General features: G+C 40.3%; 1 protein-coding gene across 3 annotated transcripts in view; it reads right to left on the minus strand.

Annotated features, from left to right (window-relative positions):
- The window catches only part of Ctnnd2 (catenin delta 2), an 810770-nt gene that overhangs the window by 134135 nt on the left and 661462 nt on the right, over positions 1-15173 (minus strand). For all 3 annotated transcript variants that reach the window (XM_021182851.3, XM_021182850.3, XM_029469859.2), the window contains one exon: positions 1659-1776. In XM_021182851.3, the coding sequence (XP_021038510.1) occupies positions 1659-1776 (118 nt within the window). The remainder of the gene's footprint in view (positions 1-1658; positions 1777-15173) is intronic.

Raw genomic sequence — 15173 nt, forward strand, 5'->3', positions numbered from 1 at the left:
TTGTGGCCAAGATTGGGTATTTAGATTTGAAGGGTGGTGCTGGGGTTCCAGCAGGGGTAATGAAGGCAATTCTGATGAAAAGTTAGTACTGGAAACCATGGGATTAAGGAAGTGTTCACAGCCATACCACCCAAGCTCCTCACAGGACATCTTCCATGCTTGGAGACACTGTTGTTTGGTGCTGTGGGTTCCTGAAGAGAATATGTCTGCATGGACTGACTGACTAAAACCTCAATGACTGCGGACTGTTTGGAGTGTCACAGATCCAGAGACTGCACAATTTATTACGGGTGATATCTAATGTATTAAATAATAACTCTTTACCTTCTTGGCCCCTCGAACCATCAGACCTGGCATCCCCTACTCGTCAGGGCTTTGGGTTTGGAATGTATTAACAGAACTCTAGTCTTCCACAATCAAAGAGCTAAGAGTGTTGTCAAAGCGTACTCAGGACCTAAAACAAAGTTTTCTGGTTTATTGTAAACCACCTCCTCTGATTTTCCTACCAGTGTATTTTTAAAAGCCCTGTTTTATAATTTTCTGTATTTTATTACCTTAAAAGCTCCGTAAAACTCCCTATGGCCAACCCCTTAAAGAAAACTGAGTCCTTTTTCAACCAGTGAGAATGTGGGAACACAAACTGGACCTTTATCCCTCTTGTCTTTTGGAGGGAGGGATAGGTCACAAGGGTGGAAGGGTGGACCTGAGAGGACTGGGAGGTGAGTATAATAATGGTCTATGATATGAAATTCCAAAATAATTGATAAAAATTGAAACCTACTCAAATCAGGTGTCATGATAAACTCTCTCTTATTCCCTTTGAGTTGAGAGCTGTGGGGGATGGGTATAGGGAAAGTTATTGGCACTGAGTGGATGGAGAGAGATCAGAGTGTACTTAACAAGTCCAATCCACACTCACAACATAGGCTTACTCTGCTCCAAATGTCCATGACAGTGGCTCCCGAGTAGTCCTTATTAAAGAGTGACAGTTTTTGCATGTATGATTTTAAAAGTATAGGTGACATATGGCTTTATATCAGGATTACTCTAAGATTACAAGTTTCTAGCTGTTGTGAATTAAAACTAATTTAATAAATACAAAACAAAGTATCTCAAATGCTGGGAAAGACAACCCAAAACCGAATTCTCTTTGAGTCTATGAGCTAGCACTGTGCAGTCACTTTGAGCATGCTGGAAGGTTTGATTAAACATTTTGAGAATTTAGGAAAGATTTTTGTAAGATTTTAAAACATCCTTTAATATAATTAGTTATTAAAATGTAATATATAAGAATGCATAATTATTCAAATCTCACATAATTACAATATCTTTGTCTTTAAAAGTATACATATATATTTAAATACACACACACACACATTTAATGTGCTGTCTGGAGGCTCAATAATGGTTTACACTCATCCTGGACACCAATGGTTTGAGTTACTTACACCAATCTGAATTTTTACTGCTGGTAGAAAACTTAAGTGCTACTCCCAGCTGCAATGAGCATAGCTTCAGACAATGTTGGAGTTTGTGAAGATAGAGCTTAGAACACAAACATGAAATACCGTGGTCGCTTCCCATGGCTACTAGCTGTTGTTTATTCTCCAGGGTTCATTTAACCTCTAGGAAGCTGAAGCTATGCAAACAGCACCAACCTTGCTATCGATCTCACTGCTCCCCAGTGCAGACTGGATCACGTACAGCAAGGCATCCGTGAGCCCATCACATTCCCGCATCCTTCGGCGGGCCTCCTCTCCAGCTGAACTTACATTCCTGAAAAGCAAAATGAACATGTCAGACATCTTCACTGTGGTCTCCAAGTGAACGCCCTTTTCTAAGGAAGCTCGTTTCCTTCCTGCAAACGTCAATGACTGTGCAGCTTGAATGAGAAACACATCTCGTGAGCATCTATTGCAAATAGAGAATGCAGAACTCCCAACATGGTATCTCAGAGTTTCAGAGCTCTTGATAATTGGAGACTTCTAGAAATTCCAGAGATTTGCCTTATTTACAATTGAAGCTTTTAAAAATATTCTTCTGTAAGGAGGCTCAAGTATTTTCACAGACAGGGCTTCCAACTTAGTAAATATTTTAGAGAGATGTTTGTTTGTTTGTTTGTTTGTTTGTTTGTTTTTCCTGCCCTAAACATATATACCTTCCATGGCTATGCCAGAAGTATATTTGTAGTGCCTCATTATAGGGATATCATGTTTCTGTGTGATTGGGATGTCTCTGACATAGCACACAGGAAGGAGTTGCACCAACACTTCCCATGTAGCATATCCTGAGCTAAAGGCAACAGAAGGCTCCTTCTGTTGTAATACCTCGTGTGGTTACAGCCAGATGGGTATTCCTCTAGCTCTACAAGAGACACGAGATGTTCCAGTAGGTAGAGAATCTCTGGCATGTTGTTAGAGAGAATCCTTAGAGCAGTTTAGTTATTCTGTCACTTAAAGTAGGGACCCTGATATAGCTGTCTCTTATGAGGCTATGCCACACAAACACAGAAGGAGATGCTCACAGTCATCTATATGATGGAACACAGGGCCCCCAGTGGAGGAGCTAGAGAAAGTACCCAAGGAGCTGAAGGGGTCTGCAACCCTATAGGTGGAACAACAATATGAACTAATCAGTACCCCTAGAGCTCGTATCTGTAGCTGCATATGTAGCAGAAGATGGCCTAGTTGGCCACCATTGGGAAGAGAGGCCCCTAGGTCTTGCAAACTTTATATGCCCAAGTACAGGGGAACGCCAGGGCCAAGAAGTGGGAGTGGGTGGGTAGGGGAGCAGGGCAGGAAGAGGGTATAGGGAACTTTCAGGATAGCATTTGAAATGTAAATAAAGAAAATATCCAATAAAAAAATAAAGAATATTCTCACTGTGTTTAAGACTCAGCTCCGGTAGAGATTTCTGTTGTTGTTTTTATTGTTGTTTTTGTTTGTTTGTTTGTTTGTTTGTTTTGAGACAGGGCTTCTCTGTATAGGCCTGGCTGTCCTGGAACTCACTTTGTAGACCAGGCTGGCCTCGAACTCAGAAATCCACCTGCCTCTGCCTCTGCCTCCAGAGTGCTGGGATTAAAGGTGTGCACCACCACGCCCGGCTTGGTAGAGATTTCTTACAATGACTATTGATAACATAGAAAGAGTGCTGGAGGATGTGTGAATTCATGAAAGGTAGGACAGTATTGGAAGAATTGGAAAGCACAATGAAGATGAGGGGAAGAGACTGAGATAGTACAATGGCGCCCAACTTTGGGAATCCTGATATTGATCTGAAAGGCAGTTATGAATTCCACTCTGTATGCTTGGATGAAGATGGGTAAAACATATCTCCTGGATAACACAGAGCATGAGATCTGAATTTAAACTCCATGGACAGTTTATTGCAGGAGTAGTGCTCTCTGCCCATTGCTGGGAGCCAAAGGAGCAAATCTGTGAATTTGGACAGATTATAGGATTTCATTCCACCACCTTGTCTTGCATTGTCTCATTCCATTGCCAATTTCTTCTGCTGGCCCTGAACTCTTCTAAAGATAAAGGGGCTCACATCCTCACTGCCCAGAGAGGTTCTCCGAGGTTTGAGTCAGTGAAAGGGATTCAGTACAACACAGGTCAGTGGAAAAAGGAAAATTGAAGGCTTCGGGGCTGATGGGGGAATCTGGGTGACTGGTTTTGAGGGAATTTTTTGTTAATTAAAGGAAAACAGGCCTAAAACTGTTAAAAGGCTACTGATCCTACTATTTACTTTGGTATCTAAAAGTTTTATAGGGAGGGTTAAAATAGTACATTAATATAACACCATGAAAGGTTATTCAAGTTAAATAGGATTTTTTTTACTGATCTTAAAATATAAATAGAAGATTTTAGTTGCTTAGAAAAGGCAAATATGTAAATATTAAAAACATTTTAATAGGATTTCTTATACATTTCAACCTTTGTCTCTGAGAAGACTTCTGGTGGGGAAGAAGGAGGAAAAGGCGGAGAAAGAGGAGAAAGAGGAGGAGGAGGAGGAGAAGGAAGTCTCTGCTAGGAAAAATGTGTGTGATGCATGGTTATGCTATTCAAACTACAAAGGACATTATAAAAAAAATGTTCTAGATCATGCCACCTAGAAAGGGTTTCCACCAGGTTGTGCTTTGAAGACACATTCTTCCTGACATTCAGGAAGCTTGTCAAAAATTTCAGATAGTTTTTCATGGCAAGAAATACTATCAGGGTGAGTAGCAATATATGTGTGACTTTTGCTTGGTGGTAGTGGTGAGGTTTTCAAATAATTGTAGATCCAGGCTCTGGATCTAATGGGCCACATGTAGCCTACTCTCTGTACCCTCTCTCCACAGATAAACTCAGTCAGTTCTCAAGTGTAAGTTCATGAAGGCAGCCAACTACTTCCTTTCATAAGAATTTATGATGATCAGGCTAAGTTCACTGGTATTCAACAAGTGTATCAGACAGCCAATGAGAAGTAAGAGGAATGAACAACTTCATGAACATTAGATGCTGCCAACAGAAATTACAACATTTTTCTTTACCCTAGTTTTTATTTGATTCCAGATAAACCTTATCCAAAATTTACACACACACACACACACACACACACACACACACACACACACACACACACACACACACAGAGGCTACTACTTTGAAATCTACAAGGTACTAAGAAAAAAGAAAGACTAGTTAGGCTTGGTGACACATGTGTTTAATACTAGTACTCAAGAGGTAGGCAGAGCTCTGTGAATTCAAGGGTAGCTAATGCCCTTAGAGTCCCTAAGATCATTGCGCTTAATCATTTTCTGCCTGTCATAGGGGAAGCAATATCTAGTCGGCCATCAATGGGAAGAGAGGCCCCTTGGTCTTGCAAACTTTATATGCCCCAGTACAGGGAAATGCCAGGGCCAAGAAGTGGGAGTGGGTGGGTAGGGTAGCATGGTGGGCGGAGGATATAGGGGACTTTTGGGATAGCATTTGAAATGTAAATGAAGACAATATCTAATAAAACAAATTGAAAAAAACATAAGGGTTGTCCGTGCATGGAGGCTCAGAGAAGAGATTGTATGAAGCTGTGAAGGTGAAGCCTACATTGCTTTGGAGTCTCCAAGACATTGGAGATGCAAGAACCATGGGACAGCTGGTGAGGAAAGCTGCTAACAGGGAGTGAAAATAGGCCAAAAGAGAGAAGGGTGTTGCAGTCAACAAATCTTAAAGGGTTGGATATCTGAAAAATGCTTTGATACCAGACATGGAGATATAGTTTGAAATTTGCCCAGCTGGTTTTCAGTCTTGTTTGGTCAAGTATTTTCTTATTATGCTACATTTCCTCCAATTTGGAGTAGTAATGAATATATGTTGGAAGTATGTGATCTGTGTTATAACTTTGATTTTACAGGGGATTACAGTTAAGAAATTGTAGCAATCTTAGAAGAGAGTTTTAAATTGGGACTTTTCAATAGGATTGTGATTTTATAAAGACTATGGGGACTTTTGAAGTTGGAATGAATGCATTTCTGCACGATACTGTTGCTAGAGGCCTATGGGGACCAGGGAGTAGAATGTGATGGCTTTAATAGGTTTGGCCCCCATAGATTCACGTTTGAATGCTTGGCTATAGGGAGTGGCACTAACAGGAGGTGTGGCCTTGTTGGAGTAGGTATAGGCTTATTGGAGAAAGTGTGAAAACAAGGTTTGAGGTTTTTTTGTTTGTTTGTTTTTGTTTTTTATAAGCTCAAGTCTAGCCAGTGAGTCACAGTCATATTCTGTTGCTGTGGATCAAGATGTAGAATTCTCAGCTCCTCCAGCACCATGTCTGCCTGCACACTGCCATACCTCTCCTATGAAGATAATGAACTAAACTCCTGATACTATAAGTCAGCTCCAATAAAATGTTTTCCTTTATAAGAGTTGCTATGGTCATGGTGTCTCTTCACAGCAATAAATTCCAAACTAAGACAGATAAATAACATGTCAAAAAAGCAAAGCAACAATATTAAAAGATTTATGGAAAAATGCCAGCTCATATGCAAAGGTAGAAATGCAAGAATAACATCATGCCTTTCATCAGCTGCCTTGAAAGCAAGGCATGATATGCCAAGCTGGAAAGTAATGTCAACCAAGATCACTGTACCTAGCAAGGTTGTCTTTTAACATTGGTTTAAAAAGTTAACATTTCAAGACAAGCACAAATGAAGACAATTCATGCTAACTAAATTAGCTTTGGAGAAAACATCTTTATAGAATAATGTAAGGGAGTAGGAAGGAAGACATTCCCATTCAGGAGGACATAAGCGATATAATGCAAGAGAGAAACAAATAAACATAGACAAGTTGGGAAGAAATCAATTATGCCCAATACACCAAACCAGCAAACTTCTAACACTAACTGGTGAAGAGGAAGAGAGATGCCAATAATCTAGTCAACCTTTACATCAGCTAGCAAAATTACAGTAAATAACAAACTCCTCTCAATAACAGTGTTAAATCCAAGTGGCCTCAACTGACCAAGCAATACCGGCTAACTGACCAGAATAGAAAACAATATCCAACTGTCTGCTGATGACAAGAAACACATATTGTAAAGCCATTCAGAACATGAAAGTCAATGGCTGAAAATAACCTGCCAGGCAAAGAGAAGTGGCAAGTAAATGGCTACGTCATTTTTTAAATCTCATAAAATAGATGTCAAAACATAACTAGTCAGATAGAGACAAAGAGGGCCATTACAGTTTAATAAAGAGAACAATTCATCGAGAAGATATTAAACTGTAAATACTCATGCACTAAATATTGGAACTCCCAATTTCATAAAACAAACACCAAAGGTGTAAAAATATCATGTGGTTTCTGATAAGATGATACTTGCAGACTTCGATATTTTACTCCCATATTTAGAAGATTTTCTAAACTAAAACTTAGAAAAGAAAGTCAGAGATAAACATGCCAGAGATCAACTGGATAGCTGCAGACTATGACATCCAACGGGCAAGATGAACTTTCTTTTCAACAGTATGTGCCACTTTCTCTAAACTTGAACATACATCATAGGCCACAAAGCAGGGCTTTTAAGACCAGTATTTGTTTATTTATTCACTTTACATCCCTACCACAGCTTCCTCCCTCCTCTCCTTCAAGTCCCTCCCTCACATACTTCTCCCCCTTGCTGCCATTCAGAGCAGTAGGGAATACATTAAAAACTTATATTTGAAAATATAGAATAGAAGGGGATACATTTCTAAACTTACACAAACTACCACAATTAAAACCAGGATATACCACAGTCATAAGAAGCAGTAAGTTTGAAACAGTAATTAGAAATTTCTCCACAAAGAAAAATTGAAGATTAGCCAGGTTCACTGCTGAATTCTATTAAAGGCTGTAAGACCTAACAGTCATACACCATCCCACAGAATACAAAGGGAAAGAACACCACCAAATGTATTTTACAAAGCCACTATTGCCATGCTACCCCACCTTGATAAAGATGTAAAGCAAAAGCAAAAAGGGAGGTAAAGGAAGAAGAGAAGGGGAGAGGGATGGAGAGAGTGTCTTAATTAGGGTTTTACTGCTGTGAACAGACACCATGACCAAGGCAACTTTTATAAGGACAAGATTTAATTGGGGCTGGCTTACAGGTTCAGAGGTTCAGTTCATCAAGCCACGAACACAGTAGTATCCAGGCAGGAATGGTATACCTGGGGCTGAGAGTGCTACATCTTCATCTGAAAACTGCTAGCAGAATCCTGACTTCTAGGCAGCTAGGATGAGGGTCTTAAAGCTCACATCTATAGTGACACACCTACTCCAACAAGGCCACACCTACTTCAACAGGGCTACACCTTCTAATACTGCCACTCCCTGGGCCAAGCATATACAAAGCATCCCAGAGAAGAAGGAAGAAAAGAGGGAGGAAAGGAGGTGGGGTGGAAGGGAAATGGCAGATCAATTTTCTGATGAGCACAGATATAAATTTTAATAGCAAAATAATTTTCAAACTTAATTCAAGAAGACATTGTGACCAAATTGGTTTTTTCTCGGGGATGCAGGGTTGGTTTGACATACCATACTATTTAATAAATAAAAAATATCATATAAATAGTCTTAGGGGCAGAAATCACCTCAAAGTTCAACATATTTTTATGCTAAAATCCATGAAGAAATTAATAGACAAGTCACACCTCTACATAATGAAGGTGGGGTATAACAAACTTACAGATAAACACTGAACTAAAGTAGGAAAAAACTAAGAACATCGTATCCTCTATAAACTAGAACAAGATGAGATGCCCACTCTCTCCCTCTTACTCAACAGAATCATAGCCATGGAAATAAGACAAGCAAAGATATGAATGGATATAGATAGAGAAGAATGAAGTAGAATTTTCCTTCTTTTAGGTAATACAACTCTATACTTAAAAGAAACCATAGACCCTATCAGAAAACTTTGAGATTTTTGTATAGACTTTGAGTAGTTACAGCCTAAAACAGTAACATCCAAAACTCATTAGCTTTTCTACATATCAACAATGAGTCTGAGAAGAAAGAAATTAGGAATAAAAATTCTGCTCAAGCATCTAAAAAGGAAATATTTGGACTATACCTAACCCAGGGGGTGAGATGCCTCTACAAGGAAAAGTTAAATGTTAAAAAAAGAAATTAAATATGTTCAGCGATATACTCACTCACCTAGCCTCTTGACTGATGTAATTCATTGAATGAAAATGACTGCACTTCCAAACCCAGTTTACTAACTGTGCAACCCCTATCAAAACTTCAGTGACATTTTTCACAGCACCAAAACAGAAGCAGTAGTGAAAAGCCCAAAATTCACATGGAAATGCAAAGACCACAGACACAGGCAATACAACCAGAGGCAGAAAGCACACTGCTGGAGATACCACGATACCTACTCCCAAAGCCATGGTAAGAAGAACAGTATGGTATTGCAACAACATAAACACAGAGACCAAAAAAACAGAATAGAACTCACAGACAGAATTCCCTACAGCTTTTGCTACCTAAGATTTGACAAAGCTGTGAAAAACTTATGGGGGGGGGGGGGGAGAAGCAGCCTATTCAACAAACAATGCTGTCTGAATACCCATCTACAGTGGATGAAATTAGATCTGTATCTCTCCCTCTGTACACACACACACACACACACACACACACACACACACACACACACACTCACTCAATTCCAATAGAACAGAGAACCTACATTTCAGCTCAAATGAAGAAACTGCTAGAGGAGGACAGGCAAGACACGTCAAGATAGAGTTGTAGGCAAGAGCTTTTCGACTAGGAGTTCAGCAGCCAGGAAAGGGGATGACATGAAACCACAAAGCTTCTGCATATGAAATTGCAAAGAGTTTGCACTACAAAAGAAACTGTCAGAAGAGTGATCAGATAACCTCGAGAACAGAGGAGAACCTAGGCCAGCTACCTTTAGATTGAAGGTGAATATCTAGACTATATATAAAAAATGCAAAGTTAAATACCGCTGACCTCAAACTATCAATGCATGGGCTAAGGAACTGAACAGTTCACTAAAAGAAGAAACACAAATATCCAGCAAACATCTAGGAAGTTGTTTAGTGTCCTTAGACATCAGAAAACTCGACGTTGAAAGTACTGTAAGACTCCATCACGTTTCAGTTTGAATGTCTTTCACAAAAAGGGAGGGGGATAAAGGGCAAATAATTCTGCCATGACTGTGGTAGGAGGAATCCTTCCTCACTGCTGGCCTGAGTGCCAACCAGTTTAGCCACTATAGAAGTGAGTATGGAGATTTCTTAGCAAGCAAAAATTAGAACTATCACATGTAACACTTGTGGACATACAGTCAAGTGACTCCCTGTCCTATTTCAAAGATACCTGCTTATGTATGTGGACTTTAGTGTTATTCACAATAGTAAGGTGGTTACAATACCAGATGTCTATCTGTCCATATCAGAAGAATATTCAATAAAGGTACATATGTGTGTACATATGTATGTATATATATATATATATGATTTTTATTCAGTCTTAAAGCATGGTAAAATTATGAAGTTCTTAGGAAATGGGGTCACCTTGGAAGTCATTATGCTAAGTAATGTAACTCAGTCTCAGGAAGACAAATACTGCATATTCCCTCTCCAATGTAGATCTTTGCTTCTAATATCAAATATTTGGGTGTGTGTGTGTATGCACGCATGCGCTATGTCAGTGTAAGTGTGGGGTGTAGCTCATGAATCTAAACAAGGGAAAAAAGGTTGTAAGGAGGAATGCACACATGTATGTGTTTACAACTGAACACACGTGACATGAGAGCACAAATGAGGTCCCCAGAGATGCAAAGACACAGAAAGGACAGATTTGGGATAAGATGAGAGGAGGATCAGCCAAAAACTTATGTACAAAAATTCCATAAAAAAAGCTTTTACTTTGTGTACTAATTAAAAATGTTCAAAGTTTTAAAAACATTATCTGAAATACCAGGCGTACATAACAAGCAATATTAACTATGCTAGGATTAGCCACACTTCTGCCTATTTCACTGGGGAGCCAAATTGACTTAAAGCTCCTGACTTCTTTCTCTGCCTCTCTTCTCTTTCCACAGCTGAGTACAAATGGCACCTCATCAGAGCCCAGCCAGACCGGTTTCCTGAGGATGGAGTTTCCTTAATTTTTAAGGGATTAGCATAGTCTAGCTGTTTGGATTACTGTGTGCCTGATGGTCTTCCCCCGAGGAAGGCAATTTCTTTATAAATCAAGACGACGAGGTCTTTGGTAATTGCTTTGCGGAGCTGCGGGACAGAATGCTTCAGTGGCCAAGGACCAGCTACCTATGGCGGCCAGCAGAGAACCCTGCTGCCACTCTGTCCTCAGAATCATCACTGTTGCATGAGCTCCCCCAGGGCCCCCAGGTCTCCTTATAAATGGCAAGCATCAGGGGACGATGGACGAGCTCTTCTTTCGCTAATGATTAAACACTGTCCCTTTTAAGGCTGCCTGGGTATGTGCCTTCTGCAGTCAGCCATGCATCAGGGAACATTGTTCCAGGGAAGCCCAAAGAGAAACCACAGTTACCTGAGTTGAAAGACACCCCTTTCACTCTCAAGTACTACCTGGGGCTTTAACTACATGATTCCAATTAGACTAGATGGTTGCCACGGAGTTAACTGCCCCATGAAATGTCTGCTAAAAGTTTTCCATGGGGCTAAATTACAGGGAAATCATAGGGATAAGAACACAAAAGCTCTGTAGCTAAAACCATTAGCTGGGTACCTAATTGTACCTGCGGTTCTGTGTGCTCCCCAAACACGCCCACACTGTTCACGGTGCTTTCCTATCTGACTCTACTAAGCGCACGAGCTGTACTTTCTGGCATTTGCTCGTTTGGTGACCACTGCTCGACTATGGTGTGTCTCCACGTACTTCATCTTCCAGACAGTGCCTGCCTTCTTTGATTACACAAATTTACAAAGAGTTTTACTTATATGTGTGGGATGGGCTTGGAAGCCAGGGTATATTACGTGAGGAAGCCACTGTGTTAACTACAGATCTGGCGACTCTGCCTTTCTGTAGTACATACCCTACGGAAGCAAGCATGTAGACCATGGTTTAAAAAGCGCCATTGGTGGCCCGGTTGTAAGTGCAACAACAGCTAATGAAAAAAAGTCAAGGTCCAAAGCAAATAAGTTCAAAGATTGATAAAAGAAAGCATTTTCTTCCCTTTCTGCTAATTCATATTAATCATCAGACGGATATGGTTTCATAAGAGATATCAGAAAATTTGAAATTTACACACACACAAACACACACAAACACACACACACACACACACGTATATACTATTCACATGCATAGGTATGTAAATTAATATTTTAGGGCAAGGAAACTGAAGTTCCCGGAAAAACCTACACCTGTGTTGAAGATTCTACAGTGCTCCAATGATTGTCTTCAATTTTCAACTTGAAATAATCTATGGTCATTTAGGAAGAGTCTTAATTATTTTCTACATTGATCCAGCTAGCCTGTGAGCATATTTGTGAGGCACTGCCTTAACTAAATCACTTGATGTGGGAAGACCCAGACCATCATGGGCAAAGGTATTCCCTAGGTGAGGAGTCCTGAACTCTGTACGAGTGGAGAGATGAAGCTTAGCAAAAGTAGAGAAGGCAAATGAGTATGCATGCAATTCTTTCTGCTCTTCACTGTGAATGTGGTGTGACCAGGATCTTGCTTTGATTTTTCCTTCAGTGATTGATTATAGGCTGGAATTGTGGTCCAGTCAAATCCTTTCTCCTCTCAGTTAGGCTCGTGTTTTTATCACAGCAACAGACATGAAGCTAGGACACTGACTCTTTGGAACTGTGATTGTATTGCATTGCCGTGTTACAGATGCAGGGTCAGGTTATCCCGGGCTATGATTATCCTCCCAACAGCCCTTTCTCTCTGTGATCGAAAACACTTGTAAATGTCAGGTAGGACCATTTTAAATGTGTTAACTTGGTAGATCATCAACCCCAAAGCTAAGACTACCTACCCTCCGACAGAATCTGAGCCTATATGGGGATTTTTCCCCTTTGGGGTAACTTGATGCTCCCACACTATTGAGTTTAGAAAATGGTTTGATTTGTGAGTCTCTTTTGCTCTGTAACTGTAAAAGCCTCATGAGACCATTTCCATGTTGGAACATGGTATTCAGGCAATGTGAATCTATGTTTCCAGGGTCATGGTCACTGATATCTGGTTCAAGAATAAACTATAGCTTGTTGCTTTTGATGAGACAGCTGTGCGTAGCAGAGACAGAAACATTGAAGATATATATTCTATATTAACTTCACTGAGCCTCCAGGAAGATAAGCATCAAAGTCTTTGTGCTATTAATAACCCTTCATGGATCTATTTGTTTTGTTGTTGTTTGCTTGCTTTTGTTTTTGTTTTTGTTTTGTTTTTGAGACAGGGTCCCTCTACATAGCCCCACCTGTCCAGGAACTTACTATGTAGATGAGGCTGGCCTCAGACTCACAGAGATCCACCTGCCTCTGCTTCCCAATTGCTGGGATTAAAGGTCTGCTTGTCTATATCCAGCTTTAATCCTGAATCTTCTGAAGAGCAGAAGAGCACTAGTGACCAATAGTGACCAACAGTGAACGACGGAGAACCAGCCACTTGTCTGGTAGGTGGTGTCAGGCTCTGGTTTGAAGACTCTCAGCATCTGGTGCTCTGGACAGATAGATACTATCTAATAGATACAAATGGTGGCCTTTTAACTTCTATTTCTACCCTTCATTTCTATTCTTCACCTAATTCCCTGTATGTGGTCATGGATTTTAAATTTATTTATTTGAAGGAAATTTTAACAAACTGTACTTCAAAGAATTGATAAATCTGGGAAACCTAAGTTGTTGATGTTCTTTTTTTTAAACTCTGTATCTAGAGGCTCAGTTTCTCTCCAGGCCTGTTCTCTATTTTCATGATTGCTTTGATCACAAACTGACAAGTTTATTGGGTACCAATAACAACCACAAGAACCCTGAATATATCTTCATAAAAAAGAACTGTGAGTGCTTCTGGATCTTACCCAGTCCCACTCCTAACTGCTGACCCCAGCGTTTCCCTAACATGACTTTTCAGGATTCTTGCCCTGCATGGCACAGTGGGATAACTAACCCCCAGGGTAGGAGATGGGCAGTGGAAGTCCCATGTTCTGTTATTCCAGGTCATGCCCAGTTGTGGCCTCTTCCTGTGAATTTTTGTAGTTGGCAGTGGACTCACAGCATTCAAATGTTGAGTTTCTCTCAGAGTGCTGATTCTAGAAGGTGACAACTTTGCTGTCCATTAGGTTATAAGCATGGTGCATATGTAACTGAATCATTCCTCTTATAAAGGAGACTCCAGAGATCTGGCTAGCTATTTCTCTACCTTGAGATGACAGAGGAAAAACCACCATCTGTTTTTGGAACAACACACTTGTAAGAATCCATCCATGTTTGTCCTCTGGTTCCAGATGCCAAGCCTTCACAGTTGTGACACATTTATGTTGTTTATAAGCTACCCTGTCAACACACTTTGCTGTGGCAGCCTAAATTAACTAGGCCAATCTTCTCTGCAGGGAGGAGGGTACTCTTTAATTTATGGTAAAAATGCTAATAAGAACTTCACTGGATCAAAAGAGCTTAAAAGCTGTGTCCACGATGGAAGTAAGTTTAAAAAAATAGAATGTATCTTTCCTTTATTTTCTTAGAAATATTCCCATCTCTGCAAATTCTTAAATTGCGATACAAGTTTGGAAACTCATTTGGTGGTGTTATGTGGACAAAAGAATGTCACAACAGGTAGAGACAATTGGGTAGTTCTGCTAGGTGAACACTGCCCTTTGGAAACAATTTGAAGTTTTAGCTAATGACAAGTTCACACTCTAGAGAGTGTATTGTCTACCCTGTGTTTAAGGATAAAGAAAGGAGAAGAACAAAGAGGCAAAAAGTTCTTGAGTACATTTGTGCTCCATGTAAGAGAACATTGCACAGACAACCCAGGAAAACAAAAATAACATGGATCTCTTGTTCCTGAAAGAGAAAGGATATACTTTTAATTTTAATTATTGAACTATGTTTAATTTTCCTTCTGGAGAATTTTCTAGAAGCAGGAGTATGCTTTTGTAAAGAAGAGTCCAGAAGGGGCTCAGATGGAGGTCAGAGGGAACACTGAGATGGACTGTTGTGTACAAGGTTTATTAGATGAGTTAGTAATATCATGGGCAGATGGAAAGACAGACAACAGCATGGTGGAGCCTCTGAGGACAGTTCAGGCTCTAGCACCAGAGACAGACAACATGATAGAGTTTCTGCAGAGAGACTCCAGAGCCCCGATGGCAGATGGGGGAGTCTCTTCTTATCCCTTCTGAATTTGAAGGAAATTGCACAGCCCAAGCCTGAAGCCAGGCTTTCCAATTTCCAGGTTAGAGTCAGGGAAGAGGGCAGGGAAGCAGGATATGTAGTTATCATACCAGTCACCTTTGGTGTTAACTCACTTCCCTGAGAAGTCTGTTGGTTAGGGATTCCTAGGTGATACCTTAGTTAGGTGGTTGTCAGTATTTGTGAGAGTTGAAGGTATCATGGTGGAAACAGCAGCTAGAGTCTAGCATTACATTCTTACAAGCACCATGTAGGGCTTTAAGTTCAT

This window comes from Mus caroli, unplaced genomic scaffold, assembly GCF_978045245.1.
Source record: "Mus caroli unplaced genomic scaffold, Mus_caroli_1 scaffold_16, whole genome shotgun sequence".
NCBI lineage: Eukaryota > Metazoa > Chordata > Mammalia > Rodentia > Muridae > Mus > Mus caroli.